Here is a 16,737-nt window from a genome sequence, read left to right on the forward strand (position 1 = left end):
TGTAAATTTGCCTCTCTTTGATGTGTTTGGACGAGGATGAAAAGTTTTCTGTGGTCATTTGCCAAGTACCCACACATCAAAAGCTGCTTCAGAGGCAAACAAAGATCATCTTGGCGATAGTTTAAGACCCTGGCAGCTTCAGTAATATACAATACATAAATACCTGACTGATGCTATTGTTGAATGCTTGCTTAGAAGTATCTCAATTAAAGTAGACCTTAAAATCAGTTGTTTGGCATGATAAAAGGCATCCGAAGGCAATGAACAGCCGCTGTTTCCTGAATGGCTGGACTGCCAAGGTGACACCAACCATTTCTGTATTATCCTTTGCATGGAACAGAAAAGCTGACTTAAAGTACTGCCATCTGCTACATGCACATTTACCACTACCATGCGGTAACCAGTTGTCAAATCTAGCAATAGTCTTCTACACATCATTGCAGATGTACCGCACTTCCAGAATACAAGTAGAGCTGCGGCAAGCCTCCTTATGTATATTATCCCCACTTGACAGGACTGAGTGCTGGATTGTTTATTAGTCTTGTCTGCAGACTCATGCCTGTCTCTTGGGTTTTACTTTCCTTCACCTTCTTAGTTTCATCATAAGGGTCCCATCATTTTCAATGAATTTTCTTCTTTACGCAAAATACTTTGGGATCGATTGCATTCCAAAATAATTTTGTGTATATTTTTCACAAGGTGGATACAGGTAAATTTAAAAAAAGGACACCGGCTGAGAGTTTTGAAGGTGTATTAATATTACACAGTCCGGTCCATATGCCATATCTCAACGTCCTTTCCAAATTTAGATAAGGATCAATGTCCACATCCCAGGGTTGAGTTAGGATGGCCTCATTCATTCTGAGGATAGCAGCAGCTTTCTTTCTAATTCCGCACTTAGCCAGAGGTAGGATTGGTTGGCAAAGGGGAGGAGGATAGGATATGTACTTAGTTTATCCACAGGCCATCGGAAAATCATTTGCTCAATTATCATCACTGCCTTCGGTTACCTATTGGCTACATGGACTGCAGAGTTTCAAGAAAGTGCCTCACCACAATCGTAAGACCATGAGACCAGAAGAACATAAGACATAGGAAGTAAGGCCATTCGGCCCATCAAGTCCACTCCGCCATTTAAATCATGGCTGACGGGCATTTCAACTCCACTTCCCTGCACTCTCCCCGTAGCCCTTGATTCCTTCTGAGATCAAGAATTTGTCAATCTCTGTCTTGAACGCATCCAACATCCCAGCCTCCAGTGCACTCCGTGGCAATGAATTCTACAAGCCCACCACTCTCTGGCTGATGAAATGTCGTCTCATTTCAGTTTTAAATTTACCCCCTCTAATTTTAAGGCTGTGCCCACAGGCCGTAGTCTCCCTGCCTAACGGAAACAACTTCCTAGCATCCACCCCTTCTAAACCATACATTATCTTGTAAGTTTCTATCAGAGCTCCCCTCAACCTTCTAAACTCTAATGAGTACAATCCCAGGATCCTTAGCTGTTCATCATCTGTTAAACCTACCATTCCAGGGATCATCCGTGTGAATCTCTGCTGGACGCACTCCAGGGCTAGTATGTCCTTCCTGAGGTTTGGGGCCCAAAATTGGACACAGTATTCTAAATGGATGCCTAACTAGAGCTTTATAAAGCCTCAGAAGCACATCGCTGCTTTTATATTCCAACCCTCTTGAGATAAACGACAACATTACATTCGCTTTCTTAATTATGGACTCTACCTGCAAGTTAACCTTTAGAGAATCCTGGACCAACACTCCCAGATCCCTTTATACTTCTGCTTTGTGAATTTTCTCACCATTTAGAAAATAGTCCACGCCTGTATTCTTTTTTCCAAAGTGCAAAACCTCACATTTACTCACGTTGAATTTCATCAGCCATTTCCTGGACCACTCTCCTGAACTGTCTAAATCTTTCTGCAGCCTCCCCACTTCCTCAGTACTACCTGCCTGTCCACCTATCTTTGTATCATCGGTAAACTTCACCAGAATACCTCCAGTCCCTTCATCCAGATCATTAATATATAAGGCGAACAGCTGTGGCCCCAACACTGAACCCCGCGGGACACCACTTCTCACTGGTTGCCATTCCGAAAAAGAGCCTTTTATCCCAACTCTCTGCCTTCTGTCAGACAGCCAATCCTCAATCCAAGCCAATAGTTCACCTCGAACACCATGGGCCCTCACCTTGCTCAGCAGCCTCCCGTGAGGCACCGTATCAAAGGGCTTTTGGAAGTCTAGATAGATAACATCTACTGGGTTTCCCTGGTCTATCATACTTGTTACCTCTTCAAAGAATTCTAACAGGTTTGTCAGGCACGACCTCCCCTTACTAAATCCATGCTGACTTGTTCTCATCTGACACTGCACTTCCAGGAATTTAGAAATCTCATCCTTGACAATGGATTCTAGAATTTTACCAACTACCGAGGTTAGGCTAATTGGCCTATAATTTTCCATTTTTGCCTTGATCCTTTCTTAAACAAGGGGATTACAACAGCAATTTTCCGAACATCTGGCACTTTCCCTGACTCCAGTGACTTTTGACAGATCATGTCCAAAGCCTCTACTATTTCCTCAGCCACCTCCCTCAGAACTCTAGGATGTAGCCCATCGGGACCAGGAGATTTATTAATTTTTAGACCTTTTAGCTTTTCTAGCACTTTTTCTTTTGTAATGCCTACCATACTCAACTCTGCCCCCTGGCTCTCCCTAATTGTTGACATACTACTCATGTCTTCCACTGTGAAGACTGACGCAAAGTGCTTATTAAGTTCTTCAGCTATTTCCTCATCTCCCATCACGAGCCTTCCAGCATCAATTTGGAGCGGCCCAATATCTACTTTTGCCTTTCATTTGTTTCTTATGCATTGAAAGAAGCTTTTGCTATCATTTCTAATATTAATAGCTAGCCTACCTTCATATTTGATCCTCTCCTTCCTTATTGCTCTCTTTGTTATCCTCTGTTTGTTTTTGTAGCCTTCCCAATCTTCTGATTTCCCAGTGCTCTTGGCCACTTTGCAGGTTGTCTCTTTTTCTTTGATATATTTCCTGACTTCCTTTGTCAGCCATGGCTGTCTAATCCCACCCCGGATAATCTTTCTTTTTGTTGGGATGAACCTCTGTACTGTGTCCTCAATTACACCCAGAAACTCCTGCCATTGTTGGTCTACTGTCTTCCCTGCTAGGCTCTGCTTCCAGTCGATTTTCATCGATTCCTCTCTCATGCCCCTGTAATTACCTTTATTTAACTGTAATACCATTACATCCGATTTTGCCTTCTCTCTTTCAAACTGCAAACTGAACTCTACCATATTATGATCACTGCCTCCTAAGTGTTCCCTTACTTTAAGGTCTTTTATAAAGTCTGGCTCATTACATAGCACTAAGTCCAGAATAGCCTGCTCCCTAGTGGGCTCCATCACAAGCTGTTCCAAAAAGCCATCCTGTAACATTCCATGAATTCTCTTTCTTTGGATCCACCGGCAACATTCTTCACCCAATCCACCTGCATACTGAAGTCCCCCACGATCACCATGACCTTGCCTTTTTGACATGCCCTATCTATTTCTCGGTGCATCTTGCGCCCCTGGTCCTGATCACTGTCAGGAGGTCTGTACATAACTCCCATTATAGTTTTTTTGCCTTTGTGGTTCCTCAATTCCACCCACACGGACTCCACATCTTCTGACCCTATGTCATTCAGTGCCGTAGATTTACTTTCATTTTTAACTAACAAGGCAACCCCACCCCCTCTGCCCACCTCCCTGTCTTTTCGATATGTTGTGAATCCTTGGATGTTTAACTGCCAGTCCTGAACTCCCTGCAACCATGTCTCTGTGATGGGAGCAGGATATATATACACACTACCACATCATAATCATTCAAGAGGATTTGTGCCGTTAATTCATTTACTTTTTTGCGAATACTTCAAGCATTTAGATAAAGTGCCTTAATGCTAACTTTCTTATCATTATTAGAGAGGTTGGAAATCCCAAGATGTCTTAAGCTATCCTTCCTTTTTGCTGTATTCCTAGTCTGCCTCGAGCTTAAATCCACCTGTACACATGCTATCCTGTTGCTTATCTTTCCATTTAACTCCATACTCCCTGTCTCTTTCACTTTCCCTTGCCCCCGACTCAGAAGTTTAAAGTCCTACTGACCACCCTATTTATCCTTTTCGCTACAACACTGGTTCCAGATCCGTTCAGGTGGAGACCGTCCCAACGGTACAAATCCCCCTGGTTCTAAACCTGATGCCAATGTCCCATGAAATGGAATCCCTCTTTCCCACACCAATCCCTTAGCCACGTGTTTACTTCCCTAACTTTCTTTTCCCTGTGCCAATTAGCACGTGGCTCTGGCAGTAATCTGGAGATTATGACCCTTGAGGACCTGTACTTCAATTTCTTTCCTAGTGCTTCATAATCCCTGAACAGGTCCTCGACCCTAGCTTTGTCAATGTTGTTCGTCACAACGTGGACCACAACAACAGGATCCTCCCCCTCCCGCTCCAATATCCTTTCAACCCAGTCGGAGATGTCCCGCACCCCGGTACTGGGCAGGCAACACACCTTGCGAGACTCCCGATCCGGCTTGCATAGGATACTATCTGTCCCCCTAATAATAGAATCCCCTATAACAACTACCTGTCTTTTTGCTCCCCGCTCTTGAATGGCCTTCGGCACCACGGTGCCGTGGTCAGCTGGCTCATCCTGTCCCACAATCCCTTTCCTCATCCATACAGGGAGCAAGAATCTCATACCTGTTGGTCAAGGTCAAGGGCTGAGGCTCCTGCACTCCTGAACTCTGAATCCCCTGGCTGCCTCACTTACAGTCACACCTTGTCCCGGAACACTTTCTGAATTTGAGTTATCTAATCTACCGGGTGTGACTGCCTCCTGAAACAAAGTGTCCAGGTAACTCTCCCCCTCCCGGAAGTGCCACAGAGTTTGTAGCTCAGATTCTAGATCATATACTCTGATCCGGAGTTCTTCCAGCAACCAACACTTCCTGCAGATGTGATCACTGCCGTTCACAATGGGATCAGACAGCTCCCACATCATACAGCTTCTCATAATTAATGCAGATCCAACCAGTAATACCCACATCCCATGAAAGAAAATAAACAGGAACAGAGATGTGTGGCTGAGCTGCAATTGCTAATGAGCCATAGCCATTGAACTAGGGGAAGCTGAATGTCAGAAGCTCGGTCACAGTGGTTAGAAGCTGAATAAGTAAGAAAGCTAATGACAAAATCCAAAATTCAAATCCCACCAAATTTACAGAGCATGCAGTTTTTTCCCCCCAACTATTTTTGAAGCAAAGAAGTGAGATTGTGTTCACCAGGTGGAATTTTTTTAATTTGATTGTGAAACAAAAAAGTTTACAATTGAAAGCTGCCCTATTTCATCAAATGTTTCAAGACCTTTGCAAACGTGGGTGCATTACTTGTGAAAGACACAAAGGTGGGATGGAAAGGTGGGCAGGCCGGTTGGGGCGGTGCGGTGGAATGTGGCGAGTGCTCAATAGCTGCCTACTCAGTCTGCACTGTTATTCTGTAATGCGAGCCACTGAAAATGACATTCAAAAATTGCAAATCCATTTGATGAAAGATGCAATTGCTGGATGGGCTCAGGATTGGCTGGTTGCTAAATGGTCAATGCATCTTCCTGCAAATCAGTCCTCAGCCTATGTTCAAATCATTGTAAAGTTCCTTTTCAAACAGATTATTCCTTATACTACATCACAACATCACCCCTCCCGTTTCCTATTTCTTCTTCCACTGTCCATTTTCTGTGGTCCTCCTCCATGTTCCTTAAATGCACCACTGCAGCCACCATGCTATGGTTTCTCTTCTAAAGTTACCTTACGCATATTAAAGGACATCTGCTGTGTGTGGAGGTACCAGTCATTAAGACCTCTACAGACCTGTCAGTGGCAATATACTGTCTGACTTTCTCCTTGCAAAGTAGCTGCAATCATATTTCTCAATCTCTGTGAATGTTGAGTGCTGCTTTCCCCTCCCTTTGGTATCCCAGCAAGTCTTCGAACATTTAACCACTGATTTTCTGCCTTCTGCAACTCTTCCCAATTTAGCCGGGCCTGGAACTTTTTCTCAGCACCTAGAAGTTTTTTAAGAATGTCTTATTGACCAGACACCCGGTGTCCATAATTTTCACATCAGAAAAATGAAGAATACTAACTATCCTTATTGTGATTTCCAATTTCCTTAACAACGTGCTATATATAGTTTAAATTTTTACTTCTCAGACCCTCTATCTTGCCTCTCAGTTTTAAGACACTCCTGTAGATGCACTCATTGATGAAGCTTGTGGTCATGTGACCTGGATTTTTACTTCTGGGTCTCGAACACATTGCTGAAATTGTCAACAACAGGACCCTGGCTGGTTTCCACCTGGAAACAGAGTGCCTAACACTCTGAAAATTAGCTGAAGTCTGAATGCACTTAGTAGACACTTTAATCGGTCCAAGTGGCTACTCACCTCTAATGGGTGGATAGCTATCGACCTTCTCCACGTTCAAGGCAGCTTCCCTGGAGATATGTCAGAAGCAGGATCTTGCGAGCCATTAGGATAAAATTGCAGAGCTATCCATTTCCCATCCTGCTTCCTCAACCCAAGGAATATTCAGCCCAATGTTTCTTGCTAAGTCTCAGTGTCATTAATGTTTTATAATGTTCCTGTGAAGCGCACTGATTTTTTTTATATTTTGGAGGTATATCACAAGGATTTCTTGTTGTTTCTTAAAGCACAGCTTTAGCTATTTTGCAAAAAAAAAATTCAGCAGATGCACAAATAGAAAACAGGTGCCCTAAACAGTAATGGCAGCTTCTTTGAGTATTATCAAATATACCATCCAGTTCTTATGATGTATTACCTTTCTCTACAGTGTGCTGAATCCTCAGGTATTTTAAACCCAAGTTCTAAACAAAACAGGCTAATACACTTCACAATTCATTGTATTTGCAACAGAACAGTGTGAAATAAAAGGATTTGAGAGATTTAGCTCACTCAATTTAATTATACTGATATTGTTAAACTAAAAATTAAAACTGCACTCTTGGGTATTTTCTTTACATGAAGCGTGAAATTATTAGTGAAGGTACCTGACTCTGTTTTGCTCTTGCTCAAGGGAGATTTTCGTGCAGAGAGGAAAAGGAAATTGACAAGGGAACCAAAATCTGGGGTTGGAATTGTTTCTGTTATTTTTGGAATTGCACAAACATTTGCAAGACATAGTTAGGAAAACACCTGAAATGAGAACTCAATGTTCTGAAGAGTTACCATCCCCCAAAAAAATCTACCTTTTGCTTTCATATATCAATCGCCTAAACTGGGCAATTCCAGTCATTTCTATTACCACTAGTAAATGCTGGAAACCAAAAGGCAGAAAATCAGTGGTTAAATGTTCGAAGACTTGCTGGGATACCAAAGGGAGGGGAAAGCAGCACTCAACATTCACAGAGATTGAGAAATATGATTGCAGCTACTTTGCAAGGAGAAAGTCAAACAGTATATTGCCACTCACAGGTCTTAGAGAAACCAATGCAATAGTCGCTTCGTGGCAAAGTTTACAATTTAGGCTCAATAGGAGGTTGACTTGTGGTGAGGCAAGCTATTTTTAAAATAGTACGCATTTCACCGAATAGTTTTGATTCCATCAGAAGTTTTCTTCCAGTTAAGAAACTGACACTGACTGAAACATATACGTACAGGTTCTGTCACATATACTAAACATACATGCACTTTAACAATGCTCAGCTGACTGTACCAGTCAGTGGAACTGCAGGTCAGCAAGATGTGCTAAAGAAATTCAACATCAATAAAGAAGATATTGGCCAAGGATGCCTTTAAACAATGCTAATCCCAAAAATAACAATCATTGGTATCAGAGAAGAAAGCAAGCCTATATTTTAGCATCGTCAATAATTGTGGCTTACAAAAATATCATGCCCCACCTGTGGTGCAATCCATTTCGCAGTGTAACCAAGGCAAATCCATAATGATGAACCTTAAGGAATGATTGGCCACTACAAGCATGCCATTAACACATTTAAAAGCTATTCTCCACAATTATCCAAGCCAGGCTTGGATGTCAAGCGCTATAAAGACTTAACCTGTCTGGTGTTCTGGGTTCTATTGTATCTATATACCGAGTACATTCATTTCAACTCAATTACCATGTAAATTGTTCACTGTGCTTTTAAATTACTTTTTTTATTGATTGGACAACAACATATCAGCACATGCTATGCCAAAAGGAAATTCAGCACTAAACGTTTGTGCACCTACCTTCTGTTTTACGATCATGTCATTGATTTCCTCAACATCTCCCACTGTCACGAGTTGAGACTTGATCACACGATCCAGTAATGAAAGCCAGTCTGTCAACTCCACCCAGGCCTTGTTGAAGTCAGCCAAAGCTGGAACATCCATGAGTAAAGAAGAAGGCATGTCTAACTTGGTGATGGAAGTATCCGTGGTAACAAGGGTCTCAGTCACCACGGTAACTGTTTCTTGTGTGGTTGGAACTGAAAAGAAATGATCACTAAAGTTAGTCAATGAGAAACATTTTAAAAGATCATTAAACTATAACTGAAATTAAATGTGATTATTTCATATACAGGCTTCCAAACGTAGTTACTTGGACCAAACACATTGGTTACAATGGTGGGATATTATGAAGAAACAAATATAACCACCGAGAGTTCATCAAAATTCCTGAAAACATTTCACACCAAACATATGCTTGTTTCCCTTTTTGTATACTTGACAACTTTAGTATCTCAAAATTACAAACTGAAAGTGAAATAAAGTGAATCCTAAAATAACATCATGCAAATTAATCAATCACCTGTCAAAAAGGAACACTTTAACAGCAGATTTTTTTTGTTATGCATCATAACAGGAGCTCATGATGTCCATATGGGCCTGGTTATATATAGAACAGCAGCTGCTCTGTAAGAGCTCACAAATGACTCCAGAACGATGATCATTTATGATAGAAAAATCTGCTTTCGGCCCTCAAGTTCAAAGACAATCAAGGTATTTGACATTAAAGCAGGAAATTGACTCTTAAATAAAGAGAGAAAATGCTGAAAACAATCAACAGGTCTCTTGGCTTTTGTGTATATATCCAAGAGAGATGAACTACACCAGAATCAAGCAGTGTCAATATTGCGTCATGGAGGGTTTCCTTTCTGAGGCCTATGCAGGTGTCTCTTCTGAAGCTCGCTTCATTGCCTGGTGTACCATGTCCCTGTGTGCCCCACTCATCGTAAGCTCCCTTTCACCAGTGACGTTAAGTATTCAACACCGCTAAAAACCTACTGAGATTCTAGCACTGGCACAAGGTTTAACTCCCAGCCATGCACCCAGTCTTGCACTGTATGCCAGTAGATGACTTTCACCGGGTACACAGTAGGACATCAATCAAAAACAAATGCTTCTCAAGGTACATAGGTTATATGGCTAACACTTCATTGCACATACAAGTGGACATACAAACATTATTGGCAGCTAAGAACAAAACAACACAGGTTACCCACTCTTACCCTCATAGCATCCTTCAAACTCTAGCAAAGAGACTGCTGCTAATTCCCTTATGCCTAACATAGCCCAGTACACACTTATTGTTTAATGTGGGCCCATCACATATAGAAAGTCCCATCAAATGGCTAAAAATATTCACTTCTATTCAGCAACAGCCAAAATAAGCAATAAACAAACAAGCCTATGCTTCATTTGCCTCTTGGAATAGACTGAGACTGCTTGCCTTTGGATCAACAAAGTTACAGTCCATGTACGATCACTGTTCCCTGCTCACATCCATTGAGCTGGCTGTCAATTAAGTTCTGTTTGGCTTGTTGTGCTTGATGCTGCGTCATGCAGAATGGGATGTTCTTCCTGCTCACTGTTCTCATCTTCATCTTCAGAAGATTGCTGTTGCTCTCCCAGCTTGTCAGAATTTTTCACATCCCCTGCCTGTCAGCTGCAGTTGTGCAAAGCACAGGATGCACGACTAATGCAGCACACCTTGCCTATAATGTACTGCAAAGTTCTCCCAGACCTATCCAAACACTGGAACTTCTTTATCAGCAGGCTTACTGTCTGTTCCATCCACGGCCCTACTTGAACATGTGCTGCATTGTATCTATGGCCAGCCTCAGGAAGAAGTTTGCACAACAAGAGTCATTAGCCATGGTAGAAGAGGGTAGCCCTTGTCCCTCAGAAACTATGTTTGTCAGTTATCTAGTCCTTGATAGTTTAACCTCCTCCTCCATACAGTGGGGTATGAGGCATTCTGACAAGGAAGGCAATGGAATGTCTCTGCATGGACCTGAGGCATGGGGATCTTCTTCCAATGAAATGTAGCACAGCTAAATCACACAAATGCCATTGAAATTTGTAAGTGCTGTATGAATGCTGATACCCTGTCCTTGTCTAAGCACAAACCTGACTCTCACATATCTGCCAAGAAAGTTAGCATCTCATAATAAGAGCATGTTGAATAATTTGCTCTTGTACAGTTTATGAGATCCTGGACTATATCTGTGAACTGTGATCTGCAGGTGTCACATTTTAGGTAACCTGCGATGGCTTCTGTCCTATCTTCACTTGCAATGAGCATGATTAGGATTGCTTGTGACCAAGATTTGTGTCCTACACAGTTGCACACTGCATACATTTCAAATGCAGGGTACGATGATTACAGATGACTTCAAGCTGCACTGTGAAAGTTCATGATTAATGCAGTTGCTCCTTGCAGAGGCTGACTTCACTCTCAAATACAACCCACATGCACAGATAGAAAAACAATCACTTTGTTTACACACTCAGGGTGTGGCTACAGCTATCTTCTATTTTCAATGTGCATTTGTGATTCATATGAACGTGGAAGGCAATGTAGATGATGCTTGGCACAGTCAGACAAAGGTTCAGCCTGGTAATCAAATGGATCCCACCTGAATCTCCATATTCCTTTCTTCCTGGCAGTCCCTGCCAAGCACACTGTGCTGGAATAGTTAATTAGTAATAGTTACTGTATCTAATATTCTATATTATGTTTTCTAATAGAGTTAAGTTAGCCAATACCTTCTTTCTGAGGAAGGGCCATCGGACCTGAAATGTTAATTCTGATTTCTCTTCACAGATGCTGCCAGACCTGCTGGGCTCTTCCAGCAACCCCTATTTGTGTTCCTTCTTTCTTGGGATGTATTTTAACAACAGTGGATGAATAAAATTTGTTTTGCTTTAAAACCAGTTTTTTTTTGACCAACTGAATTGCATCTGGGATGTAACACCTTATATTTACCTTTAAAATAAAAAACGTTGGAGTCTAGACTATCTTCTGAATATTTTGATGGCATTTGGTCTGGTCCATAATGCACTGACGTTCATTCTCTTAGCCGAGAGTTTCACTTCCATCACAGTCCACCATTTCCAGCCAAACAAGAAACTTCTAATTTCCAGATTCTACTTAATCCTGAACTAAGCTTCTAACCAAAATCCTCTGAACTACAAAGATCACCTGCTTTGATGTCTGTAATATTCATTTGGTCCGGTAATTAATAGGAGTTAAATACTTCTAAAAAAACAATATTTTGCCAGTTAGCAGCTCAAAAAAAACCTGTTCAATGGCTTTATTTTAAATTCCAAGGATGCTGTTTAGGAAACACTGTTGGCAGCGGTGGAATTATTCCCTAGATTTCTGGTGAATTAAGGAGAACATTGAAAAATATAAACCAATACTCCCTCTCTGACATAAGTCAATGTTCATATCTATTCCACAGAAGTCAGTCAGACTCATTTAGGCTCATTCATATTCAGTCAACAAGGTATCTATTGGAATGTTGAAGAAAACAACAACATCCGTCTAAATCAATGCCAGGTATCATTTCTAAATTTTGCTTTTAACATAATGAAAAATGCTTTCACATTGAAAACCTGTAAAGTCAGCTCAGTTGCAGTTTCTACAATTTATCTCCTTTAAATGTGTACTTCTGACAACTTCAGAAAGAGTGCATTGATGGAGTTCCAAGAGATTTATTTGCAAATTGTTATATCCTGGCATTTGTTCACCTCAATAGCTTAAGGTTATAGCTATGAAAAAGCACTACAACTGATATATTTTACTGACAGATTTGTCCTGTACAGACCAGTGAATTGGAAAAAAAAATGGCACAGAGGATGCCACGAATGGCACATTTATTCAACATCACTAACAAATCAAGAATACCCTTTATCCCCCCAAATCCGATGTACCAGTCAAGAACCTGGGTCAGCTGTGCCTGCCTAAGATTGGAAACCGATCAACAATTGGTTGATGTGCAAGCAGAATTTCTGTGCTTCAAGTAGCATCAGTGTGACGTTTGAGGATGCTAAGGACACAATAATATGGGACATTAATACGGTAGTTCTGGAAAATGGTGCTTTATTTTTTAATGTCTACGCATGGGTCTGTCTTATGACAACTTGAGAGTGTTTGAGGTATTGCGTCACTCAAATACTTGGCTTCTCTAATTTAAAAATCCCAGGGGCAGGACATCTGGAGTGCAGTGAGTGCAAGTCTACACAGCATCATTGGCAATTATTTTGGATAATAGGACTAGGGAAGGAGGGAATAGTTATTTCTGTGTAGAAGTAAAAGGATTAACTGTTGCAGAATGATACCATAGCAGAATATACAAATTAGTGCATAAATATTTAAGGAGCATACATTGTCTGTGCATGGTAATAAGATGAGCTTCAAACACAGTGATTCCAATAACTAGCACTCAGTATTGGCTGGAAGGTGGACTCTAATAGCAGGAATAATATTCTGTCCAAGGTCTAAAACCTCTGTAAATAGTGTCACAGAAATTTGATTTCTGATAGTTTTAAGATCCAGTCTGTACAGCGTAATAACAGCAACAAGAACAAGTCTGCACTTCCCCCCTTCGCCTCACCACACACCCCCAACACAATCACAGCACAACAGTAAATTGCACATGTTGTATTAGAATATTCCCTTCTTCTAATCAAATAAACTGAAGTTTCAGCACAAGCCCTTCCCATGTACAATCCCAGCCTATTCCACAGTGCACATTCTCAATGACTTCAGGAGAGTAGTCAAGTAGTTTTTTGGCAACAGATTGAAATTGAAATTGAAAGATTTATTATGTAAGTTTGTATATCATTTTGTGTCTCAAGTTAGTGGAACTGGAAAACAAAATCACGAATATTCTGGGGCCTGACCTTGAAAAAAAACCTTAAATCAAAGGCGACTGATTCAACTCAAAACATCACGGCTGGATGTTAAAATGTGCATCAGATCAAAGCTGAAAATTCAGCAGTAGTTAAAGAGAATCCTATATTTGCTCATTCAAGACAGATGTAATCAATTCGAATTATTGCCAAGTTTTTATCAATGTCTTTAATGATGTCACTTATCAATAGTTCCAACATTCTTGTACAGATTACACATTCTTTGCTTGTAATTCTTAATCTTATTCAAAAAATGTACGCACATTATTACATGCATTAACATAATTTTAACATTGCTATTCATTCTTCGGTGCTAGTGTTGTTACGATATACACACAGAGTACAGGGTATTTTGCAGACTAACACAATCCTACTCCTGTATAACTTTACACATAATGAACCAATATGTTTTCAAGATAAAGCTAATTATAAAATGATCTTTACCATCCAGTATTGATTGGTCTGTGGTGCATCTGCAGGCTGCTATTTGTTTCTGTCACTTTCATTTAGCCAGACTGTATTTAACAGTATCACATGCAATTATTTCTTTACAAAATAACTACTGTTGTTAATGAAGTTGGAATCCATTCATTGTACTTATAATTCTCTTTCACTTCGCCGTTCAAAATAATGATCAACTCTACAAATCGCTGGGGACCAGATTTAAAGTTATAATATTTATTTCATTAAACTTCACAACCTAGATTACCATAATTGCCTGTATTAACACAACAGACAAAAGGCATGCCACATGGCTGCATTGGTTTTCATTTAAATGTACCTACATAACATTTCTTTTCCAGCTATTTTAGGACTGCTGGTAACCCACTTAAGATTTAACAAAAAGGCAACTATAGATGAAAGGAATCTCACATAAATGCTTCAAGCATTTTCCTGCCAAAGTCAGCAGCAACCTCTGATGAAGGGTCTAGGCCCGAAACGTCAGCTTTTGTGCTCCTGAGATGCTGCTCGGCCTGCTGTGTTCATCCAGCTGCACACTTTATTATCTTGGATTCTCCAGCATCTGCAGTTCCCATTATCTCTCAGCAGCAACCATCTCTGCAATTATTTCTAACCCAATTTCAAATGTTTGCTTAAAAGCAATTATCTGAACATTTGTTGCAATGCAATTTTTATTGTTATTCTGAACCATTTATCTAATTTTCTGACTTAAAAATTCTGTCCATTTCTCATTTCATATGAGCCAATCCATAGATGTAAACTATGCTTTCAAACAATGTTTTATTCACCTGATCATCTGTGATGAATTGCAACAGAAACAGTTTGAATACTGGAACATTTTCTCAACAAGGAAAATGAGTAAAGAATTCTTTTCCTACTGCCAGTGTGAAGTTTTACTTCCTGAGCTGGCAGATTTGGTCTCCTATTATTTTACACATCAGAAGGTCCTGAGTTTCAAACATGATATTAAATGATCAAACAATTACTCACTGACTATGCAAATATATTTCAAACTGGCAAGTCATAGTTCACCCAGAAAAATGTGAATCTACAAAGCAAGCTGTGACCAGGGAGATAGTCCCTTCACAAGCTGCTTCTTGCATAATAAAAGTGTTTGCCTTGTTTAGACCTTCAGCCATCTCAGCCTGAGTAAACAATGACCTAGTGGTATTATCACTGAACTATTAAATGAGAAGCCTGGTTAATGTTCTGGGAACCTGAGTTCAAATCCTGCCATGGCAGATCGTGGAATTTGAATTCAAAAATAATCTGGAAATAAGAGGTTAGTGATGACCATGAAACTGTTGCCAACTGTCAGGAAAAATCTATCTGGTTCACGAGGGAAGGAAATCTGCCATTCTTACCTGGGCTGGTCGACATGTGACTCTACCCACAGCAATGTGATTGACTCTTAACTGTCCTCTGCGCTCTGAGGGATGGGCAATAAATAATGGTCCAGCCAATGATGCCCACATCTCATCAATAAATAAAAAAAGTGTAACTAGAACATTGCACAAAGATTGAATTCAAAACTGAAACATATTTGATTTTCCAACGATCTGGCACACCCCCAAAATATATTTTTTTAATAAATCTAATGAACATTTGAACCTAACAAGATCCTAAACAATTATGAGAAACATAGATGATCTAATGATTACCATAATGGATCACAAATGTAGTAGTTAACTTACGAGCAGTAGGCTGATATCTTTGCTTCAGGTCGTGCAGTAGTGTGTTAATCTTCTTCCAGTCAGAATTTAGATCTTCAATTTTTCCCTAAAATATAAAAAGTAAAATATAAACCTTAACAATCTGGTGCATACAGCCTAGCACTTTATATTCCATTATTTGTAGTGATTAGAGTGGTAATTAGCAGGCAATGCTGGACAGGTCAGTTATTTTCCTTACAGTGTGAAAATCAGACATTAACATTGCAGATGTATATTGAGAGATAACCATTATTTCATTAGCTGAAAAAGTTCAGGTTTGCCCAAGATGTGCTCAACACCCTCTTGGCAGCAGAGTCAAAATTCTCCTCTCCCCATCACTTCATATCACATTAAGACTCACAACACAGTCTATTCAGCCACCATCTGATGAGACGGTAAATGACAGATATTTATTGACTCCTTGTTTTCTTCAACAAATAACTCAATGAGATATTTTGTGTATAAATGCTGAACATCACTAACAACCAACTTTTATTATTCACATTTGTAATAAAACACTAGCAATACCTTGCCGAGCAGTGCAGGTGCAAATGTGTACCTTGGAATCATTCAAACTGCTCTAAGTAACGGTTGTGTCTGTAAGAGATCATCAGCTATATGAACATACTGCTGACCGTGCACAGAGATCAGTGGGAAATGCTAACAACTGCTCTATGTTTACAGGTGTAGTTTTAACAGATTATTCACTCTTTTCTAATTTATTTTATGCTGGTAGGAAAATTGACAACATTGAAACTTAATCAGCTGGACACCAACATAACAACAGTAACAGAAACATATTTCCTAAGGAAAGGCAACTTTTTTTTACATTAGGACTTTGATTGATAAGCCTAGTATTAATACCGGACAAATATTAATGCAGGTACAGTAACTCTTCATAAAAAATGACTTAAAACACAGAGCCTTGACAACTAACTGAACAGCACATAGCTGAGACAGCATAACCTGACTTTTTTCCCTCTGGACCCTTATTAATCTTTCCATTTGTTTTAGGTTTCCACCATTAATAGCTTTTCCCTTATACTTCATTCTTTTCATTCGCACAGTTTCACAGCAAATTTCAAGATAAGAGATTCTTTATCGCACCAAAATGAGATGATGCATGTCCATTTCCTAGTTGTTTCAAGATCTTATCTTCCTGAATTTAAATACGCACGTGGAAACATCTTTAGGGTGAATTCTAGAAATTTCCCACAGAAGAGCTATCTCAAGGTAGACTATTCCTTGGAGATGGTGCAAAGTACGATTCACCAAAG

At 40.1% G+C, this 16,737-nt stretch overlaps 1 protein-coding gene across 11 annotated transcripts in view; it reads right to left on the bottom strand.

Annotated features, from left to right (window-relative positions):
* dmd (dystrophin) overlaps nucleotides 1–16,737 on the bottom strand; it is a 1,835,475-nt gene that overhangs the window by 442,895 nt on the left and 1,375,843 nt on the right. For all 11 annotated transcript variants that reach the window (XM_059650343.1, XM_048540566.2, XM_048540567.2 and 8 more), the window contains 2 exons: nucleotides 15,443–15,527; nucleotides 8,334–8,572 (listed from right to left, as the gene is read on the bottom strand). In XM_059650343.1, coding sequence (XP_059506326.1) covers nucleotides 8,334–8,572; nucleotides 15,443–15,527 — 324 coding nt within the window. The remainder of the gene's footprint in view (nucleotides 1–8,333; nucleotides 8,573–15,442; nucleotides 15,528–16,737) is intronic.

Source organism: Stegostoma tigrinum, chromosome 12, assembly GCF_030684315.1.
Source record: "Stegostoma tigrinum isolate sSteTig4 chromosome 12, sSteTig4.hap1, whole genome shotgun sequence".
Lineage (NCBI taxonomy): Eukaryota > Metazoa > Chordata > Chondrichthyes > Orectolobiformes > Stegostomatidae > Stegostoma > Stegostoma tigrinum.